Source organism: Capricornis sumatraensis, chromosome 3, assembly GCF_032405125.1.
Source record: "Capricornis sumatraensis isolate serow.1 chromosome 3, serow.2, whole genome shotgun sequence".
Classification (NCBI taxonomy): domain Eukaryota; kingdom Metazoa; phylum Chordata; class Mammalia; order Artiodactyla; family Bovidae; genus Capricornis; species Capricornis sumatraensis.
Genome location: NC_091071.1, coordinates 100,347,496 through 100,368,499, shown reverse-complemented (window position 1 = coordinate 100,368,499; position 21,004 = coordinate 100,347,496). Strand labels below are relative to the sequence as shown.

At 40.9% G+C, this 21,004-nt stretch overlaps 1 protein-coding gene across 1 annotated transcript in view; it reads right to left on the bottom strand.

Moving 5' to 3' along the window:
- The window catches only part of LRP1B (LDL receptor related protein 1B), a 1,972,098-nt gene that overhangs the window by 852,288 nt on the left and 1,098,806 nt on the right, over nt 1-21,004 (bottom strand). The window contains exons 19-20 of the mRNA XM_068968462.1: nt 5,382-5,462; nt 4,068-4,229 (exon numbers count right to left, since the gene is read on the bottom strand). Coding sequence (XP_068824563.1) covers nt 4,068-4,229; nt 5,382-5,462 — 243 coding nt within the window. The remainder of the gene's footprint in view (nt 1-4,067; nt 4,230-5,381; nt 5,463-21,004) is intronic.

Sequence of the window (21,004 nt, the reverse complement as noted above, 5' to 3'; positions counted from 1 at the left end):
AAAATATCTTTTGTATACCTTTCCTTTTTCCATTCTAGATTAGTTATAAGCAAAAAGTTCTAGTTCATATGTACTAGTGGACCAACCAAAGTGAGAGAGGAAAAAGAGACAAGAATGAGATAGAGATGGGGGGGGGGGGGGGGAGTGTGGAGAGAGATTTATCCTTCCTCTCGATTTTGAAGCAAAATTAAATTCAAATATGTTCATGTTAAATTTGATAAGATACTGTTACAAAAATTTTCTTAGTCATTTTCTGTTTTCATTATAGCTTCTGGGTTGTCCTCTGTCGGGAAAGACATGAATCATGTCAAGACTACTGACCATGAGTACCTGTGTTTCATTGCGTTATGGCTCTTAGGTGACATATTTGTATCATGCCTTGACTATTATAATCCAGGTCGTACAGGGAGAATCAAAATCAGAGAATATCTCTTTTAATAAAATCACTTAGGTAATTCACCAAAAAGATTTACTCTTTTAAGAACCTAGCGTTATGTAGATAATTTCCGTAACTGCCAATGTTTCCAGTATTTACAATTGAGAGAAATTAAGGAAGAGAGAAAGACACAGAAAGAGTGACAGACAAAGAGACGAAAAAAGAAAAACAAAAGAAAGACAAAAGGGATTCATGTCAGAGAAAGTACTTTAGAAATTTTCTATTTTATAGGTTGTCAAATATTTGCAGAAGAGAAATAATCTTGGAAAACACTTTGAGGATGATTTCTCATGATCACACTTTGTTGTCTGTTTGCAGGCTAGATTTTAAAAACTGAACAGTGACCATGTTTTTTCATTCTTTAATCTATCTTTTGGTGCAAGCACAGTCTGGCATGTGAAAATTTCTCAATAAATATTTTTGGAATAAATGAAAGAATGAATTAAAAAAAAAATAATTCCTTAAAAAAGAAAGCTTCTAGTTAAAATGTTATTGCTGTATGAATTTTTGACAGGCTAACAATTTTTCTGTGATATTTCCAACATGATTTCTAATTCATGAACATCTCCTGTGGCTGATCAAACTTTGCCAAGTTACCCATGCAAATAACAAGATCAGGTCGCCCATGGATTTGCTGGGAGCCATGGTCATGATCTCCGTCCTTTATTTCCTTCCACTCCAGAGGGTCAATCAGTTGTAATACCTCAACATTTAATAGGGGATGATAATCAGCCTTTGGAAACAAATTTGATGTGAAAATAAAAGGGAAATTATGCCTTTCTTAATTCTTTTTTTCCCTCTTTGGGGATGGGCTTGGGGTTTCATCAATTTAGAAGTTGGTGGGATTAAACCAACCAGTAACGCTGAAGAAGCTGAAGTTGAACAGTTCTATGAAGACCTACAAGACATTTTAGAACTAACACCCAAAAAAGATGTCCTTTTCATTATGGGGGACTGGAATATAAAAGTAGGAAGTCAAGAAACACCTGGAGTGACAGGCAAACTTGGCCTTGGAGTACAGAATGAAGCAGGGAAAGGCTAATAGAGTTTTGCCAAGAGAATGCACTGGTCATAGCAAATAACCTTTTCCAACAATACAAGAGAAGACTCTACACATGGACATCACCAGATGGTCAACACTGAAATCAGATTGATTATATTCTTTGCAGCAAAAGATGGAGATGCTATATACAGTCAACAAAAACAAGACCAAGATCTGACTGTGGCTCAGATCATGAACTCCTTATTGCCAAATTCAGACTTAAATTGAACAAAGGAGGGGAAACCACTGGATCATTCAGGTATGACATAAATCAAATCCCTTATGATTTTACAGTGGAAGTGAGAAATAGATTTAAGGGCCTAGATCTGATAGAGTTCCTGATGAACTATGGACTGAGGTTCATGACATTGTATAGGAGACAGGGATCAAGACCATCCCCATGGAAAAGAAATGCAAAAAAGCAAAATGGCTGTCTGGGGAGGCCTTACAAACAGCTGTGAAAAGAAGAGAGGCGAAAAGCAAAGGAGAAAAGGAACGATATAAGCATCTGAATGCAAAGTTCCAAAGAATCGCAAGGAGAGATAAGAAAGCCTTCCTCAGTGATCAGTGCAAAGAAATAGAGGAAAACAACAGAATGGGAAAGACTAGAGATCTCTTCAAGAAAATTAGAGACACCAAGGGAACATTTCATGTGAAGATGGACTTGATAAAGGGCAGAAATGGTATGGAACTAACAGAAGCAGAAGATATTAAGAAGAGGTGGCAAGAATACACAGATGAACTGTACAAAAAAGATCTCCATGACCCGGATAATCACGATGATGTGATCACTCAACTAGAGCCAGACATCCTCGAATGTGAAGACAAATGGGCCTTAGAAAGCATCACTATGAACAAAGCTAGTGGAGATGATGGAATTCCAGTGGAGCTATTTCAAATCCTGAAAGATGATACTGTGAAAGTGCTTCACTCAATATGCCAGCAAACTGGAAAACTCAGCAGTGGCCACAGGACTGGAAAAGGTCAGTTTTCATTCCAATCCCAAAGAAAGGCAATGCCAAAGAATGCTCAAAGTATTGCACAATTGCATTCATCTCACATGCTAGTAAAGTAATGCTCAAAATTCTCCAAGCCAGGCTTCAGCAATACATGAACCGTGAACTTCCTGATGTTCAAGCTGGTTTTAGAAAAGGCAGAGGAACCAGAGATCAAATTGCCAACATCCGCTGGATCATGGAAAAAGCAAGAGAGTTCCAGAAAAACAGCTATTTCTGCTTTATTGACTATGCCAAAGCCTTTGACTGTGTGGATCACAATAAACTGTGGAAAATTCTGAGAGTGATGGGAATACCAGACCACCTGACTTTCCTCTTGAGAAACCTCTATGTAGGTCAGGAAGCAACAGTTAGAACTGGACATGGAAAAACAGACTGGTTCCAAATAGGAAAAGGAGTACAGCAAGGCTGTATATTGTCACCCTGCTTATTTAACTTATATGCAGAGTACATCATGAGAAACGCTGGGGTGGATGAAGCACAAGCTGGAATCAAAATTGCTGGGAGAAATATCAATAACCTCAGATATGCAGATGACACCACCCTTATGGCAGAAAGTGAAGAGGAGCTAAGGAGCCTCTTGATGAAAGTGAAAGAGGAGAGTGAAAAAGTTCGCTTAAAGCTCAACATTCAGAAAATGAAGATCATGGCATCCGGTCCAATCACTTCATGGGAAATAGATGGGGAAACAGTGGAAACAGCATCAGACTTTATTTTTCAGGGCTCCAAAATCACTGTAGATGGTGATTGCAGCCATGAAACTTAAAGACTCTTATTCCTTGGAAGGAAAGTTATGACCAACCTAGATAGCATATTCAAAAGCAGAGACATTACTTTGCCAACAAAGGTCCATCTAGTCAAGCCTATGGTATTTCCAGCTGTCATGTATGGATGTGAGATTTGGACTGTGAAGAAAGCTGAGCACTAAAGAATTAATGCTTTTGAACTGTGGTGTTGGAGAAGACTCTTGAGAGTCCCTTGGATTACAAGGAGATCCAACCAGTCCATCCTAAAGGAGATCAGTCTTGTGTGTTCTTTGGAAGGACTGATGCTGAAGCTGAAACTCCAATACTTTGGCCACCTCATGCAAAGAGTTGATTCACTGGAAAAGACTCTGATGCCGGGAGGGATTGGGGGCAGGAGGAGAAGGGGACAACAGAGGATGAGATGGCTAGATGGCATCACCTACTCGATGGACATAAGTTTAAGTGAACTCCGGGAGTTGGTAATGGACAGGGAGGCCTGGTGTGCTGCAGTTCATGGGGTCGCAAACAGTCGGACACGACTGAGCGACTGAACTGAACTGATATAAAGCATCAAATTAAAGTAAAGCATCTAATGAAATAGGAAGTAAAGATCACTAAGCTGGTATCAAAGTATAAGGAAGAATAAAGATTGAGAAACCAGGTAAAAGAAAGGAAAAAGAAATCAACAAATGATTTTACACAGTTCCACCTACACTTTTTTATGTGATGAGAAATTTTTTTTTCTGTGATTTCTCTCTAAAATACTCCAAATATTATATATCAATTTAAAATTGATATTGAGTTTTGTAAATTTACAAATTACTAACCTTCTCTGGTGCAATTGATTTCATCACTGAAGTCTCCACAGTCATTGTCACCATCACAGGCCCAGTGGCCTGGGATACATCTGCCACTGGAACAACTGAACTGGTTATCAAAGCAGGAATGTACACAGCCAACCTCATCACTCCCATCTCCACAGTCGTCATCTGGAAAGAAGCATTAACAACCAGGTGGTGAAAAATCATCCATGGAGAAACATTTTCTTATGAAATACTTAGAATTTATTTTTGGTATTGAGTGCTTTCTTCTGTTATTGAAAAAAGGAATGATAAATCAATCATCAACATTTCCCATGAACAGTGGGAAAATTATTTCCATTTTTATATTGCTTTGTTTCTGATTGAATGCCAACCACTAAATTAAAGGGGAAAACATCCTTCACTTTGGATTTTGAAGCTTAATTTCTATTTCACTCAGAAATGACTAACCACTGACTGGATTAAACTATACAACATGAAATAATTATGAAGTGGGGAAGACAATGGTGATTGTAGGAATTTCCTGAAATGATACAGCTTGTGATATAATTATTGTTGGAAAATTACTATTTAGACCTATAACATCTATGCCCTAGTGTTTATATCTATCTTTAATTCAGATCCCTTTTCTCCATTCTCCCACATGAGGGCTCACTCTGTACCCTTACACCGCTGGCTCTTAAGTATATATTTATATCAGGAAATTGTTTGTATGCTATCATTAGCAATGATTTATATTCTGTAATAACAATTGCTGCAGGAGGGAACCAAGAGGAATGTGAAGGGAAAACAGATTAAACTCAAACCAATGGCTGAGGTTGCATCAATTTATGTATAATTCATTTACCGTTTTTGGCATAATTTAACATAATGATAGAACTGAGTGAAGAAAAAATATCATTTGTACATAAAAAGCCAAGGTGACAGAGTTGAGATCATCTGGGTCTTACATAATAATTTATAAACTACTCCATCCTCACATTACAGAGCATTTTACATCATTGCTTTGAGGAACCTGAATTGTCCAGGATATTTTCTCAATTGTTCCCTTCATATCTTGTTTGTTGACTTAGACTAGATCCAGCATAATATCTGAAAACAAATCCCCATCATAGATAGCCCCAAGGGATGGCTATTGAGCTCCATTGCCCTTAAGGCTAATCCCCATTGACAGGCCAGCTGCCCTCTCACCACTTGTCTCAGCCATTTTGCTGGACTTGGCAAACTTCTCTTACAAACCACCTCTGAAAGAAGTGAAGTTGCACAGACAGCCAGGCCTCCAATCAAATCAGTGCAGTCTAGTGAACATTTGGTACTTGCCAGAGTCGCAGTGCCACTTGCTGCTAATGCATCTTCCACTTTTGCATATAAACTGAGTTAGTGGTTCACAAGTTGGGAATTCTGTGAAAGATATAAAAACATCCAATAGGAAAGATGTTACTGATTATGTTTGACATCTCTTCATTTTTCTTGCAGTATAATGAATCTAAACAGTCCTTCATCAAGTGATTTTCCCTTATTTTAGTCACAGAAATATACTCCTACAAAAGTTATTTGAAGTATGCATGTCTTGTGTCCAAAAAATGCTGAACTTTGCAAACTTCTGACTTTTCTTCACTCAATTCTATCATTATGTTAATATGTTATTGTGTTTGACTTCATTTGTTTCCTATTTGCTAATGTGATCAGAGCTTTATCCCTCTCTTCCACACAATCCACAGAGGAAATATTAGATAAGCAAATAAAGTGATAGTAACTATTTGAGGACACACGATATGCATAATTTTAGTATCTTTTATAGGAATACATTTCAGTGACTAAAAGCCAAAGAAAATCACATGATGAAGGACTGTTTAGATTCATTATACTGCAAGAAAAATGAAAAGATGTCAATTCCACCACATCAAGGAACTCAACCTTCTCTCAGTGAAGAACAGCTGCATAGAGCTCTATACTACTGCACTGAAAAGTGACATATATGTTTTAAATCAGGCTTCTCTGGTAGCTCAGCTGGTAAAGAATCTGCACGCAATGCAGGAGACCCTGGTTAGATTCTTGGGTTGGAAAGATCCTCTGGAAAAGGGATAAGTTACAAGCCTTTTTTTGAACATAGAGCTGAAGTAGAAAAGTTAAATCCAACTTTGCCTGAATGATGTCAATATCTTGAGAGTAAGGAAACAAACACAAACAAAAAACTCAGTTTAGTTGCTATCATACATGTTAGGTAGTTAGAATAGGAATAAGGAGTCCAAAGTGGCGATGGTTAAAAGACAAGGAAGGGAAAAGCCTGCGAAAATAGAACAAAGGAAGCTCTGAGGCAGAGTGAGAACCTCAGGTAAAACAAACAGCCCTCCAGTCTAGCCCAGTTTACATAGGGCAGGCTCAGGGGGAGGAGAGAAAACATAAAAAGAGGGGCCTCTCTTCTCTTAACGTCTTTTGGGTCAGCATGCCCTCATGCCTCAAGGATGTATTTTCTTTTACTTTCTAAGTAAAATGGAGCTGTAACACTGGCCTGACTAAGGGCTGTAATGCTGGTCCGTACGTCACTTCAAATTTTTGTTGTGACAAGACAGAACCGGGGAAATTACACACTCCCCTGACATCTATAGTGCCATTTGTCGGATTTAATCTGGCTGAAACAACCTCCTCTCACCCCCACAAAGAGGAGGCCATGCACAGCAGGGGTCTAACTCTGCGAAAGACGCTCTTGTGGTAGAAGCTGAACAGGAAGAAAACCCAGCACCGGGGAAGTGACAAGAAGCCCAGCATACTGAAAACTGGGACAGCAAAAAACAAACTCATCAGAAAGCTCACGTGGCTCAGGCTCAGCTTCCAGAAGACCTCCGGTTAAAGTAGGAGGTCCTCACGCCTATGGCTGAAAGGACATATGCCTAACAAAATCTTAATTCCTTTACAATCTCTCGTTTCTTGTTTACTCAAACCCCCTCCCCCCCTGCCACCACCACTAACAGGTGAGCAGCAGTGGGTGCAACTGAGGGACTCTGGCAGGGGCTACTCCTCAGTGTGTCCCAAAGGCTCCACTATCTGCTGGGCCCCAGTAGCCATTGCCCAAGCAGGTGGGGGTTCTGTGCCAAGGATCAGCCCAATGAAAACTGTTAGCACAGGTGAGATATTTAGCAGATTTTCTGGCAGGTTATGAAGGGTATTCCTCAGTGCGTTTTTTCCCACTGCTTTTTCTTCCTGTCTTTCAGCTCTTTTTCCCCCAGGCCTTGAGCCTAGCCAAAACCCATTGTGCCTGGCTTCAGGACCAATGAAGCTCAGGATCTGATGTCTCATTGCAAAAATTCAGTTAGAGACACAAAGATAGGTAAGAGGTGGATTTGTTCCTATTCAGAGAGAAGCACACTCCACAGGGTGTGGGCCATCACAGAGGAGAGTGCAGTAGCCATGGAATGTGATGTGGCTATTTTCTGCCAGCTAGGTGAACTTATATGCTACTGAGTGGGAGGATCTCCCAACCATTGGGGAACCAACCACTCCTCTGTCTTTTGACAGTGCCTTGGAACTGTCTTGCCACCTCTGGGTGTGTCATTTAGCTTGCAGAATGGGGATCAAGGTTTATTTGAATTTGACTTGTCATCATAGATCCATTTGATTTTAATTGGTTTTATGTTATGCCCTTGGGACAACCAGAAAGTAGCTAGTCCTTGGGAGGGAAATATTGTATAATATCCAATATCTCAAGATAATTCAGGCCTTCATCTTCTATGTTTCCTACAACATGTGCAACAACAGCTATTTCTCAGTGGACCCACTAGGGCAAGTGACAGGCACACAATGCCTGCTGGAAGTTCATCTGCTGGCATCCCTTCAAGGGCAACTGGGCTTCCAGGGATGATGTTTGCCACTTTGGGAGTTAGCCCTGCAGGCCATTTGGGCCTAAACCCTTACCACCCTTTTCCTAAAGTTACAAACATACCCCTGGATCAAACCTCCACTCCACTTTTATGGAACACCTGGTCTGTTGCCTCTTATCAATTTGTTCTTAAGCCAATTACTAACTCCTAAAACCAGGACCCTGCCCCCTTGTAGACAACACTGCTCCATCCCACTTATTAAAATATCTTAATGCTCCTAACAGGACCAGGTAACCCACTCCTTTGTCATTATTTCTGTTATTACCTAAAGTGGGCCTGTGACAATGATATGTTTACCATTGGGGACACCCTAACCTGCTCTTATTCAGGAGTAGGGGAAGAAATCAGTGACTTACATTCCCTCAGAGCAGTAAGAGGATAAGGCTTATGGCTCCTTTACCAGGTTCACAGTCTCAGGGCACAGGCTTAGATTGCTTTACATTGTGATAGCTATTCCCATCTGCAGTGAACAAGCTGCCAATGAGTTAAAATTGCAACCCTTTAGTCCTACCCAGCACTGGTCACACTGGAGATCTTGGGGATGCGCAGCTCCAATCTGGGGATCCCAGGAGGTTGACCTGACTTGACCTGCCTAGGAATCTGATCCTCAGAATGTTGTCATGCCTCAACCTACTCAGGTTCTGCCAGTCCAGGAGCCCCAGGGGGTCGACATGCCTTGACCTATCCAGGGACCCAACTCTTGGGAGGCCGACCTGCCTCAACCTGCCTGGTAATTTGATCTCCAGGAGGCTGTCACACCTTAGCTTGGCTGGGGATCTGCACCCTGACCCAGGGACACCTGGCTCTTAGGTTGCAACAGTACTGGGTAGGATAAGTCTCAAAAAGACTCACCCCTAAGGAAGTCCATCCATGGAAATTGAAGGAGACCTATTATTTTTTTCTTGTTTCTTCCCCCCCCCCCCCCCCCCCCCGTCATGACTGTCTTTCAGATAGGAAATAACCAATCCACTTCCTGGCAGACACCCTTTAGATGCATCCTTGATAACTGGAAGCTGTTTAATCCTCTAACCCTAGAGAGAAGTCACTTAAAATTCTTTTGTGCCACTGTTGGCCATGGTATCCTCTGGGGGACAAGGAACACTGGCCTGAGGATGGGAATTTAAATTACAATACCATCCTGCAGCTAGACTTATTCTGCAAAAAAAAACAAGGGAAATGGACAGAGATACCCTATGTCCAGATTTTCTTCCAACTAAGAGATATGAAGGAACTCTGTCTTAAGTACAGGATTGTTGTATGCCCTAAAAGTGAGCCTATTAGGCAAATGGTGTTAGGTACAGGCAGCCAAGAGAATGAACCTTCATGTGAAGGCTCACTTCCCATGGCTCCTGAGTTGCCAGTGTTTCTTCCTCATACCCAAACATACTCCCATATCTGGGAACACCCCTCCACAAAAGCCAAATCAAGTATGTCCCTTAGTCGAAATGAGGAGAAATCAGACCAACCTAGGTCCATAAGCCATTCTCCCTCTTAGAACTAAGACCTTGGAAGCTATACAGATGACCCAGGCAAATATATAGATACATTCCAATACATTACAATGGACTTTGACTAGACATGGAAAGACATCATGGTCATATTTAGCCAAACTTTATCTGACCCTGGGGGCTTCCCTGGTGGCTTGGATAGTAAAGTGTCTGCCTGCAATGCAGCAGACTTGGGTTTGATCCCTGGGTCAGAAAGATCCCCTGGAGAAAGAAATGGCAACCCACTCCAGTACCCTTGCCTGGAAAATTCTATGGATGGAGGAGTCTTGTAGGCTGCCATCCATGGGGTGGCAAAGAGTCTGACAGGACTGAGCGACTTCACTTTCTTTCTTTCTATCTGACCCTGAGCATGCTAGGGTCTTAAAGGAAGCCCAGAGGTATGCTACAGGGCTTCACATGTCAAGTGATAAATTCCCAGTAGGGAAAACTGGAGTCCCCTCTGCCAGGAGCCAGCAGGAGGAGTCCCGCCCGTGGCAAAGGTCATGAGGTTAGGGGGCCCGACAGGCAAAGGCGAGTCAGACCTTAAGGGAGCCTCGCTGGATCTGCTCATGCATCTGCCCCAAAACCAGAGTCTGCCTGCTTTACTGTGTTATGCTTTCCACCTACTCTTCTGACATTAACAGGGGGCTGTCCCCCTACCACCTTTTTCTGGAAAGAGTTAATTTAGAACTTTTAGATAATAAGTCTCCTGGGCATAATAAGAGTGTTTCAGTCCAAAAACCCCTCTGATGGCTTTCTAGCCTGCCTGCTGAACTCTTACAGCTGCTCATGTGATTGTTTGTGGCCTCTTGACCGCAAGGGGCACAGGAAGCTTAAAACATTCTAGGAATGTAGGGGCTTCCAAGGAGTCAAAATCATTAGAGTAGGACTGATTAAGGGTTTCATTTGTTGAGCCAATACTTGCTGCCAAGTTTTCATATCTTTTATTTGTTGATATAGTTGGTATGTAGAAAAAACAGGTAGTAGCCCTGGTATTAGCAACATTAGATCCTTGGGTTAAGTACTTTCTTTGTTATGACCCACTACACTTTTGTTCCACAGGAATATAACTTTATTTAGTACTTTAAGGGTGATGCAGATTAAAGAAAAAACACTTCAAGGAAAAAAGAGTTTTCTGGTTGATAGACATTTATCTAGGAAAAGAGCCATAAAAATGTTAACAGGCCCCCTAGCCAGAAGATGATGTAAAACAACCTAAGACCTTTTGTATACAGGAAGGTATGCAAAAAGATAACCTGGTCTCAATAAGGGTCAGGACTGCTGCCCCTGCATAACCCTGCATATTCCATTGTTTCTTTATGTACAACTTGGGGTATATAAGCTGCTTTTGAAAATAAAGTTGTGGGTCTGGCACCGATGCTTGGCTCCCCCATGTCATTCTTTTCTCCCTTTTCTGGCTGAATTCCCATCTGGAGCACAGAGGCTCTCCATGTCTACTTATTTGCCCTGGCTTCTAAGACCCACGCAAGAGGGAGCCCAAGGTGGGGCACCCTCCGCTATTCAAGCGAACGCCAGTGGCCTACGTAGATGGTGCAAGTTCCTTGTCTTGGAACTTTATTGGTCTCCTGTGTAAACCAAATTGTTCAGCCTCTTTTCTCCACTTATTTTCCTACTACACTATTCTTTCCTAATCTCTCTTTATATTTCTAAATAAATAAGTTTTTCCTTGCTGACTCCATCCCCACTTCAAATTCCCTGGATCCACCAGGGCTGGACCCTGGCACCCCTCCTCAGATCCTAACTGGAATTATAATGATCCTGAGCACATCTGGGAAAGGGATCATTTTCTGATCTGTGTGAAGGCAGGACTGAAAACAGCCCAGCAAAAAGTAATCAGCTATGCCTGGAACTCAGCAATAACTCAGGAGCCCAATGAGAACCCTGTTGCCTTTCTGGAAAGGCTAAAAGAGGCCCTCCAAAAGTTTACCAACCTGGACCTAGACTTTGATGAGGGACAAGTGATTTTAAAAGACAAATTCCTGCCCCAATGCACATCAGACATCAAGATAAAGTTATAATAGCTACAGCAGCAGGACCCTGCTGCCTCTTTAGATGAGATGATCCTGACAGTCACCAGTACCTTTATAAGAGAGAACAGGAGAGGGAGGCCAAGGCCCAGGAGAGGGAGAAAAGGAAAGAGACAAGGCATCCAGGGAAGCCCTATGGCAAACTCTGAGTCCTTGAAGGACAAGGCACAAGGCAAATATCTAATCTGTAGACAGATGGGACTTTGGGCCAACAAGTGTCCAAGTGACAAGTCCAAGTCTCCTAAAATAGCTTGCTACAAATATCATCAATTGGGACTTTGGATGGAACTCTGCCCTCGAGAAACCAGAGCCTCAAGGTCAAGCACCAAGCCTTCTCTCATGATGGTCAACAGGACTGAAGCAGCCCACTCCAGCCAGGCCACTTGTCACAGATAACTATCGCAGGGCTGGAACCAAGGGTGCAACTGGATGTGGCAGAAACCTTGGACAAAACCTTTGTCCATTAGGACAAAACCCTGAGAGGGATTGTCAGAAGATCCTCTGACCAATCCTGAGGAAATTCTGTACACTGATGGAAGCAGCTTTGTCTTAGATGGAAAAAGAAGAGCTGGATATGCAGTAATCTCTAATTTTGAGGCCACAGAGACTAAACCTTTGCCACCAGGTACTTCAGCCCAATTAGCTGAGTTCATAGCCCTGACTCAAACTTTAGAGCTAGGAAAAGGAAAAAGAGTAGCCATTTACACTGACTCCGACTATGCCTCTCTGGTGCTACATGCACATGCTGCTATTTGGAAAGAAAGAGGCCACTTGACCACCCGAGCATCCCCAATCAAACATTGTGATCAAATCCTTAGGCTATTGGAGACAGTATATCTGCCTGCCGATGTTTCAGTCTCCCATTGTAAAGAACACCAAAAAGGGAGCATGGAAGTGGCATGAAGGAACCAAGCACCCGATCAGGCAGCAAAGAGAGCAGCATTACAGAACAATGACTTAAGAGGGGTTGGCATATTAGTTCCACAGACTAATTTGCCAGAAACTCCTTCATATACTGAAGGTGAGACTCTTAAAGCTAAGGGTGAGGACTTTTAAGATGATATGGGGTGGTTCCAAAAGGAGGAACTCCTTTTTTCTGCCTAGGAACCTCCAATGAAAGTTGGTTAACTTCTCACATGCCACCATTCATTTAGGGGAAAAGGCCCTCCAAAGATTACTAGAAAGGTCCTTCAGAGGAATAGGCCTCCAAATGACTATAAGGCAAATGGTCTTTTCTTGTCCCACCTGCCAATTAAACAACCCCCAAGAAGCTTGAGGACCCCAGCCTGTCCAGCAATGTGAGATCTACCCAGGAGAGGACTAGAAGGTGGACTTCACCCAGATGTCAGTTTCTCAAGGGTATAAATACCTATTAGTCATGATAGATACATTCACAGGATGGATTGAAGGCTTTCCCTCCAAGACTGAGAAGGCTGAGGAGGTGGTAAAAAAAAAAAACTGCTCCATGAAATCATTCCAAGATTTAGTCTGCCCAGGTCATTATAAAGTGACAATGGGACATCATTTACTTCTAAGGTCACCCAAGGGGTCTCTAAAGAATTGGACATTACTTATTATCTCCATTGTGCCTGGAGGCCTCAGTCTTCAGAAAAAGTAGAAAAAGCCAACCTATTCTTAAAATCAGTGATAAAAAAGATAACCCAGGAGACCTCCCTAGGATGGAAGAAGGCTTTACAAATAGCTCTCCTCCACACTCATATTGCCCCTAAGGAACAGGTTGGTCTTAGTCCCTATGAGATGCTATATCAGAGACCATTTTTTTATGTCAATGACCTCTTCTTAGATCCAGAGGCTCAGACCCTCCAGTCTTATACCATGGTCATTGGGAAATTCCAATAGGATATACACTTGTGGAGTGTCAACCAGGATCCAAAGATTCTAAGGAGTCACCACTGTATGCTCCAGGGACTCAAGTCCTAATTAAAGTCTAGAAAGATGTATCCCCAAAGGCTCAACTCCAGCCCACATGGAAGGGCCCCTACCCTGTAATACTTTCTACCCCCACAACAGTCAAGGTACCAAGACATGACTCCTAGATTCACTACTCATGAGTCAAGCCATGTAAGAAAACAGAAGAGGACACTCAATACACCTGTGAGCCCCTGGGAGATCTCAGACTACAAATGAGTCCCATTCTAGTGAACACCACCAAAATCAAGTTTCTGGGGAAAATATTTCTCAGGACAGTTCTATAAAGCCAACACAGCTTGTCAGGGGTTGTACTCCAAAATAGACACGAGATAGATCTCCTGAACCCTGAACAAGGAGGGACTTGAGCCATCTTGAATGAGATGTGTTGATTCTGGGTAAATACTTCCAGCTAAGTTAAACAAAGTCTAACAGTCCTCAAGAAAAACATTCTAGACCCTACAGGACCTCAAAGAATGAGCTGGGGAGTTCTTGGGGTGGCTACAATCTCTCTTTGGGAGATCCTCCTGTTGATGGGAAATTTGGAGTTGGCTTCTGTATATTGTCACCCTGCATAGTTAACTTATATGCAGAGTACATCATGAGAAAGGCTGGACTGGAAGAAACACAAGCTGGAATCAAGATTGCCAGGAGAAATATCAATAACCTCAGATATACAGATGACACCACCCTTATGGCAGAAAGTGAAGAGGAACTAAAAAGCCTCTTGATGAAAGTGAAAGTGGAGAGTGAGAAAGTTGGCTTAAAGCTCAACATTCAGAAAACGAAGATCATGGCATCCAGTCCCATCACTTCATGGGAAATAGATGAGGAAACAGTGGAAACAGTGTCAGACTTTATTTTTTGGGCTCCAAAATCACTGCAGATGGTGACTGCAGCCATGAAATTAAAAGACACTTACTCCTTGGAAGAAAAGTTATGACCAACCTAGATAGCATATTCAAAAGCAGAGACATTACTTTGCCGACTAAGGTCCATCTAGTCAAGGCTATGGCTTTCCCTGTGGTCATGTATGGATGTGAGATTTGGACTGTGAAGAAGGCTGAGCACCAAAGAATTAATGCTTTTGAACTGTGGTGTTGGAAAAGACTCTTGAGAGTGCCTTGGACTGCAAGGAGATCCAACCAGTCCATTCTGAAGATCAGCCCTGGGATTTCTTTGGAAGGAATGATGCTAAAGCTGAAACTCCAGTACTTTAGCCACCTCATGCGAAGAGTTGACTCATTGGAAAAGACTCTGATGCTGGGAGGGATTGGGGGCAGGAGGAGAAGGGGACAACAGAGGATGAGATGGCTGGATGGCATCACTGACTCGATGGATGTGAGTCTGAGTGAATTCTGGGAGTTGGTGATGGACAGGGAGGCTTGGCGTGCTGTGATTCATGGGGTCACGAAGAGTCAGACACGACTGAGCAACTGAACTGAACTGAACTGAATGCCCCTAATAATCCCTGTTATTAACATATTGATGCTGCTTATGATTGCTCCATGTATTATCAATTGTCTAAACCATTTTTTTCTCTGCCCAAGTCAACAAGCTAAGACATGCAGTGCCAGTTCAACAAGGATATATAAAACTACAGCCAACCATGAAAATATCACTCACTCTTAGATGGACACTGTTATAAGGACTCTGAGGCTTGAGAATAGCAAGCAGGGGATGCCCAATGCCCCTTGCTGTTGTCCCAGTTCAGCAGGAAGTAGCCAGAGAAACCTCTATTCCCTATTCCCAAAGAATCGGGCCTCCTATCTCTTAAGGGGGACATGTTAGGTAGTTAGAATAGGAAAAAGGAGTCCAAAATGGTGGTGGCTAAAGGACAAGGAAGGGAAAAGCCCTTGAAAATAGAACAAAGGAAGGTCCAAGGACCAGAGTAAGAACTTTGGGTAAAACAAACAGCCCTCCTTGCTAGCCCAGTTTACCTACAGCAGCCTCAGGGGGAAGAGAGAAAACATAAAATGTGGGGCCTCTCTTCTCTTCGCATCTTTTGGGTAGGCATGCCCTCATGCCTCTAGGATGTATTTTCCTTTACTTTCTAAATTGAACTGAGCTGAAACACAGAGCTGTAATACTGGTCCATCTGAGGGTTGTAATGCTGGTTCATCCATCACTTCAAATTTTTGTTGTGATGAGACAGAACTGAGGAAATTACACACTTCCCTGACAATACAGTTATATAGATTTTGAATGTGTGAATTCTATATTAAAAAAAAAAAAATCCCCTGGAAATCAACAACAGCAAAACATAAGATTTCAAAATAAAATTTTACTTAATTAAATCAAAAGACCTTGTTTACTAACAGGTAACTACAATGACATACCCATAACAATAAACACTGAAAAAACAAATGCCGGGAGCCAGCATGGGAAATCCCGCTTGTGACAAAGGTCATGAGGAAGGGGGCCTGACAAAATGCAAAGGCGGGATCAGGCCTCAGGGCCCCCAGATTTTCTCGAGCATCTACCCCCAGAACCAAAATTTGTCTGCTTTACTATATTATGCCTTTCACCAACTCCTCTGACGTTAACAGGGGGCTGTCTTCCCATCACCTTTTTCTGGAAAAAGTTAATTTAGAACTTTTAGATAATAAGTCTCCTGGGCATAATAAGAGTGTTTTAATCCAAAAACCCCTCTGATGGCTTTCTAGCCTGCCTGCCAGACTCTTACAGCTGTGCATGTGATTGTTGGCAGCCTCCCGACCACGAGAGGCACAGGAAGCTTAAAGCATCCTAAAAATGTAAGGGCTTCCGAGGAGTCAAAATCATTAGAATAGGACTGATTAAGGGTTTCATTGTTGAGCCAATACTTGCTGCCAAGTTTTCATATCTTTTATTTGTTGATATAGTTGGTATGTAAAAAAACAGGTAGTAGCCCTAGTATTAACAACATTAGATCTTTAAGTTAAGTACCTTCTTTGTTATAACCCACTGCACCTTTGTTCTACAAAGATGTAACTTTATTTAGTGCTTTAAAGGTGATGCAGATTAAAGAAAAACACTTCAGAGGAAATGAAATTAACATACATTAAAGAAGAGAGCCTTAAAGTGTTAACAGGCCTCTTGGCCATAAGATAATGCAAATCACCTGAGACCTTTTGTATATGGAAAGATATGCAAAAAGAAAGCCTGGTATCGATAAGGGTCAGGACTGCTGCCCCTGCATGACTCTGTATCTTCCATTATGTAAAACTTAGGGTATATAAACACCTTTTGAGAATAAAGTTATGAGGAATTGCACAAGCTTGGCATCCCCCATGTCGACTCTTTCTCTCTCTTTCTCCCTCTCTCTCCCTCTCTTTTTCAGGCTGATCCCTTGGAACACAGAGGCTCTCCATGTCTACTTATTTGCCCGGGCTTCTAAGACCCACGCAAGAGGGAGCTCAAGGCTTGACACCCTGCGCTATTCAAGCAGGCAACTGTGGCCTAACGTAGACAGTGCAAGTTTCTTGTCTTAAGATTTTATTAGCTTTCTGTGTAAACCAAGAAATATCAGCCTCTTTTCTCCTCTATTTTTTCACTACATTATTCTTCCTAATCTCTCTTTAAATTTCTAATTAATCTCTCTTTAATCGCCAACTCCATCCCTGCTTCGAATTACCCTAGATCCACTGGGACTAGACCCCTACAAGCAAAGCATAGAATTAGCACAGGAAACAATTCTAAAAAGAGATGGTCATCCAATTCAAAGGGTTAATTAATTCAGCAGACAATTTTGTCAAAATAAGATCAGATAATCAGGACTGATTACAAGAAAGAAATAAGGTAGTAATAATAAGAGAAAAGATGATTGTAAACAGTTCATCCAAGGAATTCAAAGAAGTGTACTAATATTTCCCAAGATAAAATTTTTCATATAATGAAAGTAATTCATGTAGAGTTAACATGATTTACTCAATATCAGACCTTTTATCTCCCAAGACAATATTCATGGAATCATAAATCCTCACACACACAACTTATTCAATAGACATTACAAAAAAGAAAAAGAGGCATGAAAAAACCTCCTTCAATTCACTGGTGTAAAGACAGAAAGAAATGACACAGAGATATATCTGTGGCCTACATTCTTTACTATTGTTCCCTGACAGCAGTAGCCAAAGTCATTTTGTGGCAAATACTTGGTTTTCTCTCTAAGACAATTGACTTAGAATCATAACCTACATCTGCTGGCTGGGGGACCATCAATATTTTCACATTTTATTCTTTAGCTTGTCTCAGAGCTACCAGTGTGACAGAATTGGACTCAGGCTGCCCAAATTCCTTCAGCCAATCTATTCACCTCTTATCTAGCTACACAATTCTGTATCTATCTATAGCTTTACTTCTGGAATTTAGAAAAAAATGCATGAATAATAACAATAGATTTTTGTGCTTGAAAACAAAGAAATAAGAAAATGATTATATCAGACTATTTTACTCCTAAAGAAACTGAAATCATGAATATTAGGCTTGCCTAAATCTATGTATACCTCCTTAATGGAAATTAGGTTATTAGAATTAAGTTCATCAAACTCTCCATCTATCACTCTTTCTATAACATCCCACTACCAATATTTTACCTTATTTTAACTTATTATCCATGAATGTACCTAAACTGTTACTTTACTCTACCCATAATTTCCATATATCTTAAATATAAAAGTTACATTATTTCTCATAAATTGTTTCATTATATAAAGAGAATTCTTTGTGCCCAGTAGAAATGAGTCTCTAAATACTTTCAATTCTTTAGTATTTGGTTCACCAGTTTCCATACATACCAGCCAATATTTCATAATTCTATAAGAGTCCTTTGGACTGCAAGGAGATCCAACCAGTCCATTCTAAAGGAGATCAGCCCTGGGTGTTCACTGGAAGGACTGATGCTAAAGATGAAACTCCAGTACTTTGGCCACCTCATGCGAAGAGTTGACTCATTGGAAAAGACTCTGATGCTGGGAGGGATTGGGGGCAGGAGGAGAAGGGGACGACAGAGGATGAGATGGCCTGATGGCATCACCAACTTGATGGACATGAGTTTGAGTGAACTCCGGGAGCTGGTGATGGACAGGAACGCCTGGCGTGCTGCACTTCATGGGGTCGCAAAGAGTTGGACATATCTGAGCGACTGAACTGAATTGAACTGAATATCAAAAATACCAATTATTTTGAATTTTGATATTTCTTTAAAATCTGCAACACTATCAACTCTTAGTTTATTCATAAGTGAATTATAGCAAGATTTACTTGATCATTTTTGTCACACTTTTTTAGGTCTATCTTTTTCCTTAATTTTTTAAACACAACCCTTTAAACAAAACCCATTCTAGTGGGGAACAACTGAATCCTCTATCCCACACATGCATGGAGAGTTTTTATCCCTGCAACTCCCCTCTGTCATCATGCCCTCTGGCCTGTTGGATAAGGCTTATCTTACCCACCGCGCCATCTCACTTGGGCCAACAGTTCCCTGCACTGCAACATTTATGAGAAGATTTGAATGGTGGTTGCCATTGGCCCTCATATGGCCTTGCTCTCTTTATGGGACTTGGGCTTTTTTGGCAGTCATGCTTCCCAGGTTTCCCCTCCAGGCCTACTCTGAGTCTTTTTTTTTTTTTTTTTCTTTTTTAAGAGGACTTCACAAAGTACTCCTGATAGTAATTTTTCCAAAAAGTTGCCATTGAGCATTTTCTCAGTACTAACAAAATATACTTTAGGAAATGAGAATTTTAAATGACATTACTATAATTCCTATAGAACTTTGCATTTTCCTTTTAAAACCATGACAATTTAAAGTTAAAAGTCTATGTCAACATGTAGTTTTTGGCAAATCACTAGTAACTAGAATGAAAAGGAAAAGTGAAAAGTGAAAGTGAAGTCGCTCAGTCATGTCTGACTCTTTGTGACCCCATGGACAGTAGCCTACCAGGCTCCGTGGTACATGGGATTTTCCAGGCAAGAATATGGAGTGGGCTGCCATTTCCTTCTCCAGGGGATCTTCCCAACCCAGGGATCGAACCTGGGTTTCCTGCATTGTAAACAGACACTTTACCATCTGAGCCACTAGGGAAGCAAAACACAAGCAAATTAATTTTGCATGGTCATATCAAAGGCCTTTTTTGTATATTATCCTAGAAATAATATTTCAAATCTAAACCAGAGGCTAAAATATTCACTCTTGTTCTTAAAATTATGAAATGATAAGTTTTGGAGACTGAACTCTATTATGTAGCTGTTGCTGCTAAGTCGCTTCAGTCATGTCCAACTCTGTGCAACCCCATAGATGGCAGCCCACCAGGCTCCCCCATCCCTGGGATTCTCCAAGCAAGAACACTGGAGTGGGTTGCCATTTCCTTCTCCAACCGATGAAAGTGAAAAATGAAAGTGAAGTCGTTTAGTCGTGTCCGACTCTTAGTGACCCCATGGACTGCAGCCTATCAGGCTCCTCCATCCATGGGATTTTCCAGGCAAGAGTACTGGAGTGGGGTGCCATTGCCTTCTCCAATTATGTAGCTAGAACTAGGAAAAGAGAGACAGCCAGGGTGATCAGCAGTGATACAGACTACAAGTGATAGCCATGTTTAATACTGGTAAATTATCCAGTGACAACATAAATTGCTATTATTTATTAAATAATGTAGGGAAAGTGGCGGCTTCCTAATAGATCTTATTAACATGGATCCTTGACTACTAGCTTCTTTACATAAGAAATTACATAAAAGCAATTTCTTTGTGTGAATTTACCTTTGAGTAACCATCTGTGGTACTGGCATAATGCTTAAAATGGAAAGTATTATAAAAGTGAACACATTTTTACTAAATTTTATGATTACGGAAGCCATGTCTAGAGATATGAATTTTAAAATGTGTTACTTTTTTAAACCAAAAAACATGATCAGAGCCTAAATATGATTCAAGATAGAAGTGAAAAGGAGGCAGATCCAGTGTTTAATTCTCTACCTTCCAATGCAGGGGGCACAGGTTCAACCCCATATCTGAGAACTAAGATCCCACATGCCATGTGGTGCAGCCAAAAAAATAAAAATAGAAAAGTAGTAAAAAGGAAGCAATAACTAATACACAGAGATAAAAGGCTATATCAAAAGTCATCTGCAAAGCAACTGAACAAGTACTCTGACTTATGAGAAAGTACTCAAAAAAGAAATGACAATGACCAAAGCATAATTTAATCAATATTTCTAAGAAAGATTTTTCAATCTGAAAAAATGATGAAAATTCATTTATCTTTAAAGGATCAATATGAATATTGTAAAAAAAGTATGCTTTTTTCATTAGATAAATAAGTGTTTAATGTTTAGAAGATGTGGAGTAGACATGAATAGAGACTTTAAATGAAGTATGACTATAAGTTATGGTTAAAATGAGTAAGCAACTACATGTAGACTGTAAGATATGATGACAATTAATTTTTAAATAATATTGCATCTTTAGGCATAATAGGTTAATTCACATTTTAAAATCTCTTTTCTATGAAGTTTGAAATATATTAACCAACATCATAAATTTTACTGGGAAAAAATGAATTCCTCAAGGCATTTGGAAACTTCTGAAATTTGGCATACAGGCATACTTCAGAGATATTG